Genomic DNA, 18,108 nt, shown 5'->3' on the forward strand with positions numbered 1-18,108 from the left:
ACATTCACTGGGCACCATAATTATTTCTATTTTGTATTTCTGGAATACAAAAAAATAGAATTGTCGTATAGAAGTTATCCTGAGAACTTTAATATACGTCTAATAAAAATCGTGCTCTTTAACGGTGTTCTAAAATAAAACCAGATTTCAAGTTCTGGCAACTAGTGGAATGAGCTGTTGAAAAATCTCCAATGACTAACATAGAAATACCAGATAAATTACAACCAAGATAAATTCTAAATTATGAATTTAAAAAACTATAATTCAAGAAAATGGTGCTCAAATATTTTAAACTACATACTGAGATGGAACTGGAAAATTTCCACATAACTGGAAAACTGACCTGGAACAATCAACACCAAGATGCAGAAAGGCCACATTACTTATAAAAGGATGAAAACCAGCTTGTGATCAAACTTGAAAGGCAATAATTTATGTGAGAAGAAACCAGCGTAACATTTAAGATATTTAAGGAAAGGAAATGAGAATCAAATATTTTATATGGAGCCAACTGACTTTCCAGGATGAAGGCCACAAAGTATACAATATTCAAAAACTCAAAGAATATTATTCCCATTATTCCTTCCTTAGGAATCTACCAGAAAACAAGCTTCATAAAACATAATCTCAACCAAACCTCCCTTCCCCAAACTGGAGACAAATTTGTAGACCCTTTCTATATACTAAACTAAGACAAAATAAGGAGTAGAGACACATTAGCATGTAATAATTTATCATCTGTGTCATTTATCAATTTTATTACTTCTCAGTTCCAAATTTACCCTTTTCACCTGCTCTAGGATAATGGAATTACGGATTCTTTCTTTTTTTTTTTATAAGGCCCAGTTCCAAGACTGGAGCATGGTATGTAGATGAGCCTGGAAGATTCTGCTACACCAAACAGCATGGATGCAACCAAACACTACTAAAAGCGGACCAAAAAGACTCAGTAGCCAATCAGTAGATGAAGATGAGGCTATCTCACCACAAGAATAAATGAATTAAAACACAGTAAAATGTTTCAATCCATGAGTTTATAGCAATACAAAACCGAACAAAATTAGTCACTCTTTATTTTTAAAGTTAGTAAATAAGGTAAAGGATTAGGCATTTATTCTGCCTTCACCATACATATTATCCTGAGTAACCAAACAGCAAACCAGGCAGTTTTTCTAAAGAAGTAATCCAATAAATAAACACAATAATAGGCTTAGAATAGCAACATTTTGCAACCTCTAACACATTAAAGGTAGAGATTACTTTAAAAGTTCCTCCTGAGTAGAAGAGTGTTTTGATTGGAAAGGGACATAAGAGAGGTCTTCTGAGGTAATTGCCAAGGTTCTATCTCCTAACATGGATTACACAAAGGTTTTGCTTTTTAATGATTCATTAAGTTTTTACCTTAATCTTATGTGATTTTCTTTATTGTGTTATATTTTGGATAAATAAGCTGAATATCTCCAAAGTAGAGAATATAAGGGAGATAAAGAAAATACAATCAATTTGATAGAAGCTAAAAAGGGTGTGGGAGGAAACAGTTTTTAAACATGGAGATCTATGGTGAAAGTGTTAAAACATGTAGGCGAAACATACTCTAACTTCAAAATAGTGATTGCCTCTGGGAGCAAGAGGAAAGGAAATGAAACTTGAGGGCTCCTATTCATCTAATGTTTTCTTTTGGGGGGAAAAAAAAGATCTGAAGCAAAACAGAGCAAAGTAGCACAAGTGTTAATTATAAATAGTGAGCACGTGGGTCTTTATACTAACCTTTTTTCCTATATTTGAATTTTTGTTAGAGATTGAAACATGCAAAATACATTTACATTTGTACTTACATTTTTAATCATCTTAGTCTGTTCATTAATAGCTTCAAGGGGAACATTGGTGGCCCCAATTTGTTGCGTAATGCCACCTGCTTCACCATCTTGTACATGTGTGTGACGAAGCTGGGATAAGATAGCAGATTCAGATTTGTATTTCAAAATATAAAAAGAAGCAAAAGCAGTAAGAAGGTAGCAACCTATTTAACAGAACTGCCTATATATGCTATGGTTTCTATTAGCTTTTTATATCATTCACTTAAGAAGTTGTATCAAAGCTAACAATATTTTCTTACTTTATCTAGAATTTTTGTCTTCCCTGTATCCACATGTCCAAGTACACAAATAACAGGAGCTCTTAGCTTTTCTGTATTTACATTTTTACTGTGTTCAAGTCGTCGTTTCTAGGAATGAAAAAAAAAATCACAAAATTATTTCAAACCTTGACTGCCACCATCCTTTACATTATGTTGCCTTAGCAAGAGAATGCCAGAACCTTCATCCAAGGTTCTCTGTTGATTTAACTACATGTAACTGCACTTTACAATGTAAACTTTACAATCTAATTCCCTTTACAGTACCTTTGGACAAAGGGAAGCCTGCTAAAACAGATTTCAGAGCAACATTATTAAATTAAGAGTAAAAATCATGTAAAATTTTGGCTCCAACTTTCTGAACACTTTTGTACATTGCTTATTTAATGGAATATAAGAAATTGATCTTCTATCATACTTAGTATAGAGTACAACCTCTAACTTATGTGGGGATTTATATAAAAGGAGGTATATATACTCTTGCATTCAAACAATTTCATTAGAACTCCAAAACTATAAAATAAAATATTTCAAAGCAATTTATTTGAAAACTTTGATAGTGTACAAACGCTATAAAACCTTTCAATTGAGGGGCACCTGGGTGGCTTAGTCAGTTAAGCGTCTCTTGACTTCAGCTGTGGTTTATTAATTTGAGCTCCACATCAAGCTCTGTGCTAAAAGCCTGGAGCCTGCATGGGAATCTGTTTCCCTCACTCTCTCCCACTTGCATGTGTGCGCTCTCTGTCTCTCAAAATAAGTTAAAATAAACTTTACCGAAAAAACTTTCAATTAAGAGAGGGTATATTTAATCCTCAGCCTAAGAGTCTAATGACATTTCCTACCTTAAGATACCACTCATCAAGCCTGAGAGGCATGTTCTTGGATCATGTGTTTCTCTTGTAGCATATACCTAGCTACTTCAGCTGAAAACCAAACAAAAACACACATGCCAGCAGCTCCTTGAAAGGCCAACTTTTTGAGCATAGTAAACTGGGCATTTAAAGGAGATAAGACTTCTAACAAAATTTTGATGTTATTTATAAAACTATTTTCCATCTAAAAACCATTTTTGTAAAAATTATTTACTTTCTACCACTAGACACTGGATCTTTCTACAGAAAATGGAATGAAAAAACATTTTGGAACGTCAAAAGTCAGATGTATTTACTAACAAGGAGTCATACACAAGAACCTTACACTCTGTAAGACTCAAATATAGACATCATGACCTTAGTTAGGATCTGATATGGTTGAAAATTTGCCTTTTCTCCCACACTTGGTGTAGCATTACAATTTTCTGGAAGGCAATGTAGTTTAGACTTTAACTCAGAAATTCTACCTGAAAGTATCTGTCCTGAAACAATGACATAAGCATACAGAAATGCATATGTACAACCGTGTTTGTTCACTGCAGTATTGTTTTATAACAGCAAAAATTAGTAACCACTTAATCATCTGTAGTTGGGGATTTCTTAATGAATATTTCCTCAAACCCAAGGCTGAAACCTAGTGGTTGCATAGAATCATTTAGAGACTCCTTCCACAATGGAGATTCTTATCCAAAAGTCTGCTATGGGTTTTAGAAAGTTATAAGGTTTTGGAATCATGAAATGTTATGGACTGAAGAGTGCATCTCTCCCAAATTTATACACTGAATTCTTAACTCCTAATGTGACTGTATTTGGAGATGGGGCTTTTAACGAGGCAATTAAAGTTACATGAACTCATATGGGTGGGGCTGTAATCCAATAGGACAAGTGTCCTTAAGAGGAGAAGTTAAAAAAAAAAAAAAAAAAATCTCTCTTTGAGCCTGCACAGGGTAAAGGTCATATGAGGACTCAGTGAGAAGGGAGGCATCTGCTAACCAGAGAGAGTCCTCACCAGAAAACCACCCTCTGACTCTTCAATCTTGAACTTTTAGCCTTAAAAGCTATCAGAATATAAATTTCTGTTGTTTAAAGCACCCAGTCTGAGAAATTTTGTTCTGGCAGCTGAAACAGACTAATTAGGATCTTTCCATAAGATGGAGTACAATTTGTAGCAGTATAGGTACTGAGGCAGGACTTCTTCAATGATGAAATGAATGGCTCAGCAAATCCTCTCCCCCAAAAGGAAACAAAACTGAGCAAAATAACCAAAACAACAACCACTGAAAGACTCTAGAAACCAACCAAAGGCAACATAACAAACTGAGAAAACATTAATTCAAGAAAATCTATTGCCCACCTGTGAAAGTAACAGAAGCCTATGAAGTTTTAGTCTAGACTTGTTCCATCATACTCCCCACACTCCCACAGCTCCATGGGGTGAAGAGGTATGAGATAGAGGAGCAGGGGGTTTCATACGTGAAAGCACTGTCTAAAACAGGAGAAATGAGAATGGCAAAAAAAGAGAAAAGGCTAAAATCGCAACTAGACTAAGGTCTCAATAGTGGTGGGGCAAGCAATAACCTGGAAGGATCAATCAGAAATTTAACAGAGGAGTATATGGAACAAGACAGCCAAAGTAGGCACTGATAAGATCCTATCTATCACTGGTACTCTAGAAAGCTGTGTTCCTACAGAGGGCTGTCAGAAGAAACCAGACAGGTCCTTAGTAAATTACTCAGTACTGGCTCAACAAGAGGCTTACAAATGCATAAAGAGTGGACTAGTAAACTGCCAGATCCACTGGGAAATGGTGGAATCCTTACCAGCTCCAGGTGTTTAAGTACAACCACTGACAAGTCACTTGGCTGACCACTAGGATTAGCAATCAGGTACAAGCCCTAAGAAGCCAGGCTTAAGAAACATACCAAAAACAAACAAATAACTGAGAAGAAACATCATCAGCATCATACTACAGAAGCAATCCACAAGACTCAATGATCAAGTAAACAAAAATAGCTAAATTTTGTAAGGAGCTAAAAGAATTCATATTTTCTCTAAATATACAGATATATCTAAATCTATAGATATATCTAAATTTATAGAATTGCTATATTCTCTAAAATGTCTACTTATAAATGAAAAATTACAAGACATACAAAGAAACAGGAAAATGTGACCTATAAAAGAAAAAGTGGTCTACAGAATGTCAGAAACCTTGGGGCGCCTGGGTGGCTCAGTTGGTTAAGCATCCAACTCTAGATTTCGGCTCAGGTCATGATCTCAGTCAGGGTTTATGAGTATGAGCCCTGCATCAGGCTTTTGCTGGCAGTGTGGAGCATGCTTGGGATTCTCTCTTCCTCTCTCTCTTTCTCTGTGCCCTTCCCCAGCTCATTCTCTCTCTCTCTCTCTCTCTCCCTCCCTCCCTCTCTCTCTCTCCAAGTAAGTAAATAAACTTAAAAAAAGGTGAGAAGTTCAGATATTAGACTTAGCAAAGACTTGAAAGCAGCTAATATAAATATGTTCAAAGGACTAAAGGGAACCATATTTAAAGAAATAAAGGAAAGTGTAATGATGACTAATCAACAGAAGACATCAACAAAGAGAAAACAAATCACTGTAAGTTAAAAAATTCATTAGCAAATTAAAAACAAATCACTAGAGGGGCTCAACAGTAGATGCAAACTGGCAGAAGAATCAAAAGTCATAGATTAAGTGAGGTTATATAATCTGAACAATAAAAAGAAAAGACAACTGGGAAAAGTGAAAAGACCTCAAGAGACCTGTGGGATACTCTCAAGTGCACCAATGTGCATATAATGGAGTCCAGAAGGAAGGGAGAGAGAGAAATAGGCAGAAAAAATACCTGAAGAAATAATGGCAGAAAACTTTGCAAAACTGGATGAAAAACGTTCATCTACATATCTAAGACACTGAATAAACTCTAAGCAGAATAAATACAAATATATCCTCATCAACACACATTACAGTTAAGTTGTTAAAAATCAAGGTTAAAAAAAATATCTTCATATAGAAAAATCACTCATTGTGTACAAAGGCACCCAAGTAAGATTAATAGCTTAATTTTCATCAAAAAAAAAAAAAAAAAAAAAAAAAGAGGCCAGAAGGCAATGGGATAACATATTCAAAGGGCTAAATAGAAAACCAAAAACTGGATCTCTGAGATGTTCAAAAAGGTGGAAAACCTTTCACTAGATTGACGGGGGGCAGGGGGTGAGGATGGGAGGAAAGACACTGGTCACCAAAATCAGAATCAAAAGAGACACCACTAACTTTACAGAAACTGAAAAGACTGTAAAAAGATACAATGAAGAACTTCATGCTCACAACCTAGATAAAACACAATAGCTATTAGAAAGACAAAAATTACTGAGCATGACTCAAGATGAAAAAGAAAATATGACAAAAAGATAACAAGAAATTGAATTAGAAATTTATAAATCTCCCCACAGAAAAAAGCTTTGTTAGTAAATTTTGCCTACCATTTAAAACAGAAAAAACAATGTTTCACAAACTCTTGCAGAAAAAAAGAGGAGGAAGACTTCCTGACCAATCCTAAGGAAGCTAATTTTAAATTGACACCAAAGCCAGACCAACATATGATAAGCAAAGCTACTGATCAACATCACTTATAAGTATAGACCACAAAAACCTCAGCAAAATATTGCCAAATCCAGTAACATATAAAGAGAATTACATACCAGGATCAAGTGGGATATATTCTAGTAATGCAAGTGTTAGCTTAGCATTTGAAAACTAATGTTAATACATCATTATTAACACACACACACAAAAAAAACAACCTCAATACATATCATAGAAAAAGTACCCATCTCCATTTATGATATAAACTCTCACAAATTAGGAAAAGAAAGAAAGGAAGTTCCTCAAACCTATAAAGGGCACTATTGACATCATAGTTAATGGTGAAAATCTGAATGCTTTCCCCACAAAGAATGTGTTAGCTTAACACATAACACACATATTATTAGAATAAAAAACATTTCAGTATAGCTACAGGATACAAGATCAATCTATAAGACTCAACTGTATTTCTTTATACTGAAAAATGAAATGAAAAAAAATTTTTTTCAATTGTGATCCCATTCAATAGTATCAAAAACAGTAAAATACCTAGTAATAAATTTAAAACAATTACAAATCTCAAACTATGAAAACTATAAGACACTACTAGAAGAAACTGTAAAAGATCCAACTGAATGTATAATCATCAGCCTATTTCAATAGTATTAAAATAGATAATTCTCCCTAAATTGATCTATAGATTCAACACAATCACCAGCTAAATCTAAGCAAGATTTTTGCAGAAATTGACAAACTGACCATAAAATTTATATGGAAAAGCAAGTGACCTATAATAGCCAAAATAATCTTGAAAAGGAATAACAATGGAAGATTTCCCTATCTCAAAACTTACTATAAAACTATAATAAAGACAGTGTGGTACTAGCAGAAGAACAGATAATACAGGTGAATGAAACAGAAATCAAAGTCCACAAATAAACCTTCATATTTCCCACCTATTGATTTGTCAAAGATGCCAAAGCAATGGGAAAAGGATAGCTTTTTCAAACAATGATGCTAGTTAAATTAATAAAAAATGAACTTTGTCTATGACCCCACATCATGCATAAAAGGTATCTTAAAACAGATAAGAGGGGTGCCTGGGTGGCTCAGTCGGTTAAGCATGCAACTTCAGCTTGGGTCATGATCTCGCGGTCCATGAGTTCGAGCCCCACATCGGGCTCTGTGCTGACAGCTCAGAGCCTGGAGCCTGCTTTGGATGCTGTGTTTCCCTCTCTCTGACCCTCCCCCACTCACATTCTGTCTCTCAAAAATGAATATTTAAAAAAATTTTTTTTTAATTTGTCAGAGGTAGAGCTAAAGACAGAAGAAACTAAAGGTATAAATTTAGAAATAAACAGGACAAAATATTCATGACATTAAGTTAGACAAAGATTTCTATACTACAACACTAGAAGCATGCTCTATAACAGCAAATTTTGATAAACTGACGTTAACAAAATTTAAAAAAACTAAAAGAACTCTTACAACTCAATAATAAAAAGACAAATAATTTGAATACATGTTTTACCAATGAAGATACAGGAAGGGCCAATAAGCAAACTGAGAAATGCTCAACATGAGAGAAATGCAAATTAAAACCACAATAAGATATATACTATTTCATATCCACTAGAATGGCTATAATTGAAAAGACAAAGGTTAACAAGTATTAGTGAGGATACAGAGAACCTTCAACTGGTTGGAATCTATAATTGTGCAGCCACTTTGGAAAAGAGTTTAAACAGTTTCTGAAAAAGTTAAACACAAATTTACCATATTATCCAGCAATTTCACTCTTAGGAGTACATACTCCCACCCTTCCCCCCCAAATGAAAACACATTTCCATACAAAGATTCATATGCAAATGCATGTACATAACAGTACTATTCATAATAGCCAAAAAGTAGAAACAACTCTGTCCTCTAGTGAATAGATAATAATAAAATATGGTATATTTATACAACAAAACGCTATTTGGCAATAAAAATGAACAAAATTCTGATACAGCTACCACACAGATAACCAGGGTAAGTAAAATAAGCCAGACACAAAAAAACATATATTATATGACTGAATTTACAACGGTCCCTCCTTATCCAAGGGGTGGTGATACATTCCAAGACCCCCAGTGGATGCCTGATACTGCAGATAGTACCAAACCCTATATATACTCCATGTTTCTTCTATACATATCAATGATAAATTTGTAAACTAGGCACAGTAAAAGATTAATAATAACTAGTAATAAAATACGAGGATAACAATATACCACAATAAAAGTTCTGTACATATGGTCTCTCTCAAAGTATGTTATTGTACTGCACTCACCCTTCTTCTTATGATGATGTGAGATTATGAAATGCCTATGTAATGAGATGAAGTAAGGTGAATGACATAGTGTTAGGCAACTACTGACCCTCTGACAATACATCAAGAGGAGGATCATCTGCTTCCAGAATGCAACTGACCACACCATGGAAAACAAAACTGTAGATGAGGGGACAGGGAGGGTGGGCACAGGAACTGCTGTATATGTAGGACTAGGAATAGGGAATGATGCAAATTGGTGTAAGAAATCTTCCTGGGGTGATAAAAATACTCTAATGTTGAGTTGTGACAAGAGATGAACAACTCTAATTTACAAAATTGTACTGAACTGTACACTTAAAATGGATCAATTCTTTGATATGTAGATATCTCAACAAAGCTGCTTAAAAAAACTATTGTGCTAAGAGGTCCATAGCATATTATGTGAAGAAAAGAATATGTATCTACAAAATTTATTATCTAACTTTTTTTTAATGTTTATTATTTTGAGAGAGACAGTACGAGTTGGGGAGGGGTAGGGAGACAGGGAGGGAGAGGGGGAGAGAGAAAATCCTAAGCAGGCTCCACACCGTCAGCAGGCAGCCTGATGCGGGGCTCAGTCTCACAAACTGTGAGATCATGACCCAAGCTGAAATCAAGAGTCAGATGCTTAACTGATTAAGCTACCCAGGTGCCTCTTAGTTTTAACTAAACATTTTAAAAAACCTGAACATGTACAGAACTATGAACAGGTCTGGGAAGTGAGATAATGGGGAAACTTTTACTTTCTGCTTTATACCCATTGTTTTTAAATGATCACAGTACGAACTGTCTCTCAAAAATGGGTACAGAGCAAGACAGTTGGCTTGAGTAGGTGCTATGGGAAGCTGCAGTTATAATGGGAAAGAGAAGGGAATGCCACTGGTATCTAGTGGGTGGGGGGAAGGGATGCTGTATAATGTCCTAAATGAAGAGGACTATCCTCCAAAACAGAATTATATTACCTAAAACTGTCAATAGTGATAGGGTGAGAAATCAAACTTAAATCAACAGACCTTCTTAAGAAATTCTGAAAATGTATCCCTTTGTAGGCTTCACAGAGGAAAGAGACAAACACTGACATACAGGTTATCAAAACAAAAAAATTTAAAAATTAGGATTATAAATGAAAAAATATATATTATTATTATTATTATTATTATTATTATTGTTATTATTATAGAGACAGAGAGAATCTAAAACAGGCTCCATACTCAGAGCAGAGTCTGACACAGGACTCAATCCCACAACCCTGGGATCATGACCTGAGCCGAAATCAAAAGAGTTGGCCACTCAACTGACTGAGCCACTCAGGCACCCCTTTTAACAAAGAAAAGCTAAAATAATTTTTAGCTTTAAAACAGTTTAGCACCCTCAAGAAAACTAGTTTTTATTGTTATTATTTATACTAAGCTGACAGAATTGAAGAAAACTCTCAAGTCTACTGCATTACATAGGAAAAATATAGTAAGCCTGGTAGGTATGTACACTTTACTATAAATAGAAAGATGCCTCAGTAACCCACCAGATTTAAACAACTAAAGTGATCAGATGTCTCACAGCAACTACCTAAAATATACAAGGCAAACACTAGTTTAGTGTTTATGACTAGAAGGTATGTGCTCAGAGTAAACCATCACTCAAAGAGCACATAAAAATTTAGAGAAAACAAGAAATAAATGATGAAGCAGTATACCATTATGACTTAGGTCAGGGAGTAAGGTCCTTGGGTTACATCAGTGTCAAAGACCTGTTGTCTAACCCAAAGTCATAAATATTTTCCTCTGCATTTTTTCTAAATTCATACCTTTAGTTTATTACATCTTTAGCCCTATCTCTGATCTAAGATTACTTTTAGGTATGATGTGGGGTCAGAGACTAAACTTTTTATTAATTTAACTAGCATCATTTGGTTGAGAAAGGTATCCTTTTCCCACTGAATTGCTTTGGTATCTCTGACAACACATCAACAGGCCAGAAAGATGAGGGTTTATTCTTGGACTTTCAGTTGTTTCATTCACCTGTATTATCTGTTCTCATGCCAGTACCACATTGTCTTTAGTTCAGAGGATAGTTCTAATGATCCTAGAGGAGTGGGGAGGAAAGGAGTAAAGAGAAAGGCAAACGGGAAAATAAATACCTCAATCCTCCGTTTGGCTTTGTCATAAGCCCTTTCTTCTTTAGTTCGATCATCATCAGAGTCGTATTCAGATTCTGAACTCATTTCTTTACTTGGTTTTTTATCTAACATTTTCCCCGCTTCTTTCTCATCGGACACCTTTTCATCTTCTTCATCACCTTCACTGCCTTCACTTTCTCCTTCCTCTTCCTCTTCCTCTTCACTCTCTTCCTCTTCACTCTCTTCTTCCTCCTCCTCCTCCTCTTCTTCAGGGTTTTCTTTTACTTCTATATGCACCGTGTTTTCTTCTTTGAGTAAAAAAGATTTTAAAATAAATGAAAGTTAATAATGGAGATTTCTGTCAAGATTAAGGGGAAATACTAAGGGTGCACTAAGTAAGGCAGTAACATTATAAAACATCATTAATGCTAAATTGTTTTCATGCATCATAAAAGCAAAGCATTGGTCAACATGTTACAATGAAGATTGCCATTTAACAATAAAAACTTAATATATTACTAAGACAACCTAAAGACAGAAAAGGAACACAGTGAGGGGAACAAAATGCTTACAATTTCTTTCCCTTGGAGTCATTTGCTGATTCTTCACTTGGTCTTAGCACAAAGGAAGAGAAGCAATGGTCATTTGCTGATTCTAGAGAAGGTGAGCTTAAGCAGTGCCTAGGGGTCCAGGTATTGGGCCTATTAAGGACTCAGGGGGGTAAGGTTGACTACTCTTTATTGTGGAGTAAAATCCTGGAGAACTGCACCCTAGCAGTTAGAATGAATAGAAAATAAACAAGACCTCCCTGTTATTGGCCAATCACCTCCAGATTCTATCAATTCTAAACTTGGAATAAGATGATTCCATATTGCTAGTTCATTCAGACTCCTGGTGGATTGTACACATAATTTTCTCTGGAGAAAGAAAACACCATCCTTGACCTCAAATTATTTTACAGTTTTACAAGTATAATATCCAGCACAATATATGAAAATAATGAGTCACATGAAAAAACGAATCACAGGATGGAAGCCAGCATACAGAAAACCACAAAATGTCTATACATTGAGGCTATAAAACCAAAATTTAAAAATGACTATGTTTCTAATACCCAGGGAGCAAAAGATTAAAAACTTTAGAAAGTAAAGAACTATAAAAAATAGTTAAATGGAATATCTAAAACTAGAAAACACTGGAGACAAAACTAGGAACCCAAAAGATGGGTTTAACAGGAGAGGAGAAACAGCTGAAGAGAAAATTAGTGAACCAGAAGACAGATGAGAAGAAACAATCTAGAAAGAACCATGGAAATTCAATTATGTGAAAAACACAGAAAAGACGACACATTGATATAACAGGAAGGTATATCATAGGCATAACTAGAATCCCTGAGAAGAAATAATGGTTCATAACATTGTAAAATGGATAAAAACATAAAACCATACATTGATAAAGCTCTATAGGCAGAATAAATAAAAGGAAACTGACCCTGGCCACATCATAATAAAACTGCTGAAAGCCAAAGACACATGAAAACTTTAGGCTGATATCTGACTTCTCAAAAGAAACCATGAAAGCTAACACAAGGGAATAGTATTTTTAAAATGTTAAAGAGAATTTCAACAAAGAGGTCCTCACCCAATAAATATACCCTTCAAGAACTAAGATGAGATAATGGTATTTTTAGAAAAGCAAAAATGGAATGCCTCACTAACAGATTCATACTCAAGGAAATTCTAAAAGGTGTTCTTCAGGCCAGAAGAAATAATCTCAAATGGAAGGTCAGAGACACAAAAAGACATGAAACACAATAAAAAGCTTACAATATGAATAAACTTAAGCTATTATGGGATTTAAAACAGAGAATTAAAACAAATGAGAATAATGATATATAAATTGAGAAGTAGATAAATGTTCTTCATGTATTCTGTGGTATGCATTGTCTGTCTGGAAACATTAAACACTAATAGTTCAAATATCTTTGTTAAAAAGGATACTTTTATCCTGGAGTAACCACTAAAAGTAAGTGGAAGAGTATACAACTTCCAAGCTCATGGAAGGAGGAAAATATGGAATTAAAAACAAAACAAAAAAACCCAATCCCAAAAACAGTTAGAAAGGAGAAAAAAAGAAACAGAATAAGGACTAAATAAGATAAAGATAATAAGTATACTTCATTAATTACATCAAGGGTTAAATGTAATGGGCTAAGTGGTCTAGGTAAAATATAAAGATTGACACTCTGGATTTAAAAATCTCAAATATGTGCTATTTAAGGAGACAGAAAAATAAAAATAGAAAAATATCATGTGAATCAAAGCTGGTATAGCCATATCATGTATACTTTAAGGCAAAAGGCATTACTAGAAATAAAAAAATAAAATATAAATAAAACAGAATAACAAATCAGTGCATCAATCCATCAAAAAATGAGTGTACTCACCTAATAATAAAGTACTAAAATATATTAAAATTAACAGAACTCAAGGAGAAACAGACAATTTACAATTAGGGCAGGAGATTTTAACCCACCTCTCTCAGTAACAGAGAAAAAACGCACTCCAGAAAAAAAAAGAATAAGAAACACTTGAACAAAATGATAAGCAAATCTGATTAAAAACAGTGTACCCTTGAACAATGTGGAAGTTAGAGATGTTTGTCGCCCTGCGTAGTCAAAAATCCATGTATAACTTTTGACTCCTCAAAAACCTAACTACTAATAGCCTATCACTGACCGTAAGCCTTAGTAATAACATAAATAGTTGATTAGCACATATTTTCTATGCTATGTGTATTACATATATTCCTATAATAAAATAAACCAGAGAAATAATAATGTTATGAATAAAATCTAAAGGGAAATATATTTATAGCACTGTATTTATTAAAAAAAAAAAAATTTGCATGTAAGTGAACTCCTGGAGTTCAAATCCATGTTGTTCAAGGGTTAACTCTATAGAGAACAAGGCACACAGTACTGCAGAATATAAACTCCTTCCAATCACATATTAAACATTTACAATAATCAACCATGTATTAGGTTGTAAATTAATTCTCAACATATTTCAATTTTTTTAATGTTTATTTATTTTTGAGAGAGAGAAAGAGAGACAGTGTGCAAGGAGAGAAGGGGCAGAGAGAGAGGGAGACACAGAATCTGAAGGAGGGTCCAGGATCTGAGCTGTCAGCACAGAGCCTGATACAGGGCTCAAACTCACTAACTGCCAGATCATGACCTGAGCCGAAGTCAGATGCTTAACCTACTGAGCCACCCAGGCGCCCCTCTCAACATATTTCAAAAAGATACATTTATGTTCTGTGATCTCAATGAAGTAACAAGAAAATAATCAGAAAATTCCACTTTTGTAAATTAAAAACTACATTTCTATAAATCAGGTAAAATATATTAAAATGGAAATTACAAATATCATCAGAACTTGTGAAATAGGACTAAAGCTTAAAGAAAAATTTAGTTTTAAAAACATATATTAAGTGTTGGCCAGGATGTGGAAAAAAAGGAACCCTAGTGCACTGTTGGTGGGAATGCAAACTGGTGCAGCCACTGTGGAAAACAGTACGGAGATTCCTCAAAAAGTTAAAAATATAACTATCTTACGATCCAGTAATGACACTACCGGGCACTTACCCCCAAAAAATACAAAAACACTAATTCAAAGGGATACATGTACCCTTATGTTTATAACAGCATTACTTACAATAGCCAAAATATATAAGCAGCCAAAGTATGCACCGATAGATGAATGGATAAAGAAGATGTGGAATATATATATACAACAGAATATTATTCAGCCATAAGAAAGAATGACGTCTTGCCATTTTGCAACAACAACATGGATGGAGCTAGAGGGTCTAACACTAAGTGAAATACATCAGTCGGAGAAAGACAAATATCATGATTTTACTCATATGTGGAATTTAAGAAACAAAACAAATAAGCAAAGGGCATATGAAAGAGAGAAATAGAAAAACCAAGAAAAATACTCTTAACTACAGAGAGCAAACTGATGGTTACCAGAGGCTGGGGAGAGGGTAGGGGTGAATTCAATAGGTGATGGGGATTACGGAGTGCACTTGTTATGATGAGCACCAGGTGATACACAGGATTGTTGAAACATTATCATACACCTGAAACTAATATAACACTGTATATTAACTGTAATTAAAATGAAAACTTCCAAAGAAAAACCACCCACATATATTAAGGAAAAAAACTCTAAATAAACAAATATCCATTTTAAGAAGTTAGTGGGGCGCCTGGGTGGCTCAGTCGGTTGAGCATCCGACTTCGGCTCGGGTCATGATCTCACCGTTGGTGGGTTCGAGCCTCGCGTTGGGCTCTGTGCTAACAGCTCGGAGCCTGAAGCCTGCTTCTGATTCTGTCTCCCTCTCTCTGCCCCTCCCCTGCTCATGCTCTGTCTCTCTCTGTCTCTCAAAAATAAATAAATGTATAAAAAAAAAAATTTAAGAAGTTAGGGGGAAAAATCAGGAAATTAAAACCAAAGAAAGTAGACTTTAATAATAAATGAGAGAAAGTAATGACAAAGAAAAATTGTTTATTCACATTGATTAGGTACCATTTACTTGCATTATCTTTGTATTATGTTTTAAGTTAAAGGGGCTTTTGGTAGGCTACCTTTAATAACCTAATCCCATTTATAACATCATACTGAAATATATATATATATGTATACATATTTTAAAGTTTATTTTTGAGAGGGAGAGTGTGCACACAGGGGAGGGGCACAGAGAGAGGCAGAGACAGGCACCCAATGTGGGGCTTGAACTCGTGAACCATGAGAACACAACCTGAGGTAAAATCAAGAGTCGGGACACAACTAAATGAGCCATCCAGGCGCCACTGAAAAAATGTATTTTAAATCCTAGGATCTTCTGAAAAACCATTTATTCATAAAATGAGGATCCACATAAGGATTTAGGAACCATGGCAATGGAGAAATCAAGACTGGTTTTTATTCTCAGAAATGTTCATATGGCTTTCATCATCAGAAGACTGACCATTCCTTTAAATATACACACCTCTAATTACCACGAGATTTATCAATGTGTACTTATAAGCTATTCACCTTTTTCTCTCTCCTCATCACTGGCCATAGCTTCCCAATCATCCAATCCAGCATCTTCAGTTTCTTCTTCCTCTTCTGTAAATAAAGATTTTTATTAGAAATCATCTAGAAATAGGGAATTGCTTTTAGAAAAAAGTAGAAAATTATGCTGACATTAAAAATGTTTTCATTATGCAAAAACACATATACAATCTCATTATCTTTGAATTATTTTTTTCAATATAGCTAGCATGTTATAATTTACTATTATCAAATGCTGCACAATTACCCAGAATTTTGAATACATGAAATTACACTTAATCCAGATTTCATATTTGACATAATTAAAATATTAGAAACTCAGACATTTAAATGTTTTGTTAGATTTTGAAAAGGGTAGATGGTCGTACTCCTAGGTTCTTGAGCAAAAATGAAATTTCACAAGAGTCCCCTCACCTTATCTAGTCTTGCTTTCTGCATTTTCAGTTACCCACAGTCAACTGTGGTCTGGAAGCAGACAATCCTCCTTCTTAACATGGTCAGGAGGTCAACACTAGTTTAACATTACATCACAGTGCCTACATCACTCATCTCACTTCATCTCATCATGTGAGGGTTTTGTCATATCACATCATCACAAGAAGAGTACAGTACAATATTTTAAAAGAGAAAGACTACATTCACATAACTTTTCATACAGTATATCATTCTGATTGTTCATGTTATTACTCATTACTGTTCTTTTCTTACGTGCCTAATTTATAAGTTAAACTCTATCACATCTATGTATGTAAAGGAGAAAACATAGTATATACAGAATTCAGTACTATCTGTTTCAGGCATCCACTGGGTGTCTTGGAGCATATCCCCTGCAGATAAGAGGGGACTTACTGCATCTCCATTTTGATGTTTCAAACTTCTACTTCATACCTAAGAATTTACTACTTATTTTATTGCTTTAACCTCTACAGATACATACAAATACTACTTAAATTATATAGCTGTAGGTACAAAGCTACACCTCTACTCCAGTTGAAAATAAGAATAGAATATCTGCTGACAATCCAAAAGTATCCAGAAAGGTATAATTTTGAATTCAAGATTTAATATTCTCAATATTAATGACTCTTTTTTATGAAATCCAATAAAGCAAAACTATTCTCAAATCATAGGACATGTGGTATTTGCTTCCCTGTAATAATTATTACTTGACAACAAGTTTGGTTGAGTCATCGTGAGGAAAAGAAAATGAGTCAGGTACATGTACCCAAAACATCCTTCTAAATTAACAATTCTTTCTACTGCTACAAATGTCACCTAAAATAATGAACTGCTATTAAGTGTATCAACCTGAATTCCTCTAATGTCATCATGTTAAGCTGAGTTGTGCCAAGTAAATGATCCATTTTATACCAAGAACAGAAGGGGAGAAAGAAGGAAAGGAACCAGAAATGATATCTTTCACTAGTGTGGGTCAGTCTTGACATTCTCTTGCTTTTTATTCCCAATCCAAACTTTACAATATGGAGCTTCTCTTGATATTATTACCACACATTTAGTTAACCTCTGGCTCTATCAATACGTAGTCTAATGAATTAGAACAATGTTTATCTTAAACAAACAAAAAAAAAAGCCAAAGATTTTTCTCCAACCTCAAAACACAACACACACACACACACAATGAATAAACAATCCTCTTATTGATTTAGTAAATAGAAGTTGACCTCCAAGGAGGTTTAAAAATGCCAATTTTTATGACTCTTAAATAGTTCTCATTAAAATGCTACCAATTTGTTTCCAAAGGATTAAATAAAGAACTTCAGGTCTTCTTGGCACCACCTAAGATTTCTGACCCAAAATGAAAACATCAGAAAAAATCTAAAAACTTCTATCCTCTCTACATTTTACTGACACTATTAAAAAGAAACTGACTCAAATCTCCTACA

The 18,108-nt window shown here is 34.4% G+C and overlaps 1 protein-coding gene across 1 annotated transcript in view; it reads right to left on the minus strand.

Moving 5' to 3' along the window:
- EIF5B (eukaryotic translation initiation factor 5B) overlaps positions 1–18,108 on the minus strand; it is a 92,685-nt gene that overhangs the window by 24,823 nt on the left and 49,754 nt on the right. The window contains 4 exon segments of the mRNA XM_015065142.3: positions 1,836–1,946; positions 2,117–2,224; positions 11,097–11,383; positions 16,184–16,258. Coding sequence (XP_014920628.2) covers positions 1,836–1,946; positions 2,117–2,224; positions 11,097–11,383; positions 16,184–16,258 — 581 coding nt within the window.

Source organism: Acinonyx jubatus, chromosome A3 (genome assembly GCF_027475565.1).
Source record: "Acinonyx jubatus isolate Ajub_Pintada_27869175 chromosome A3, VMU_Ajub_asm_v1.0, whole genome shotgun sequence".
Taxonomy (NCBI): domain Eukaryota; kingdom Metazoa; phylum Chordata; class Mammalia; order Carnivora; family Felidae; genus Acinonyx; species Acinonyx jubatus.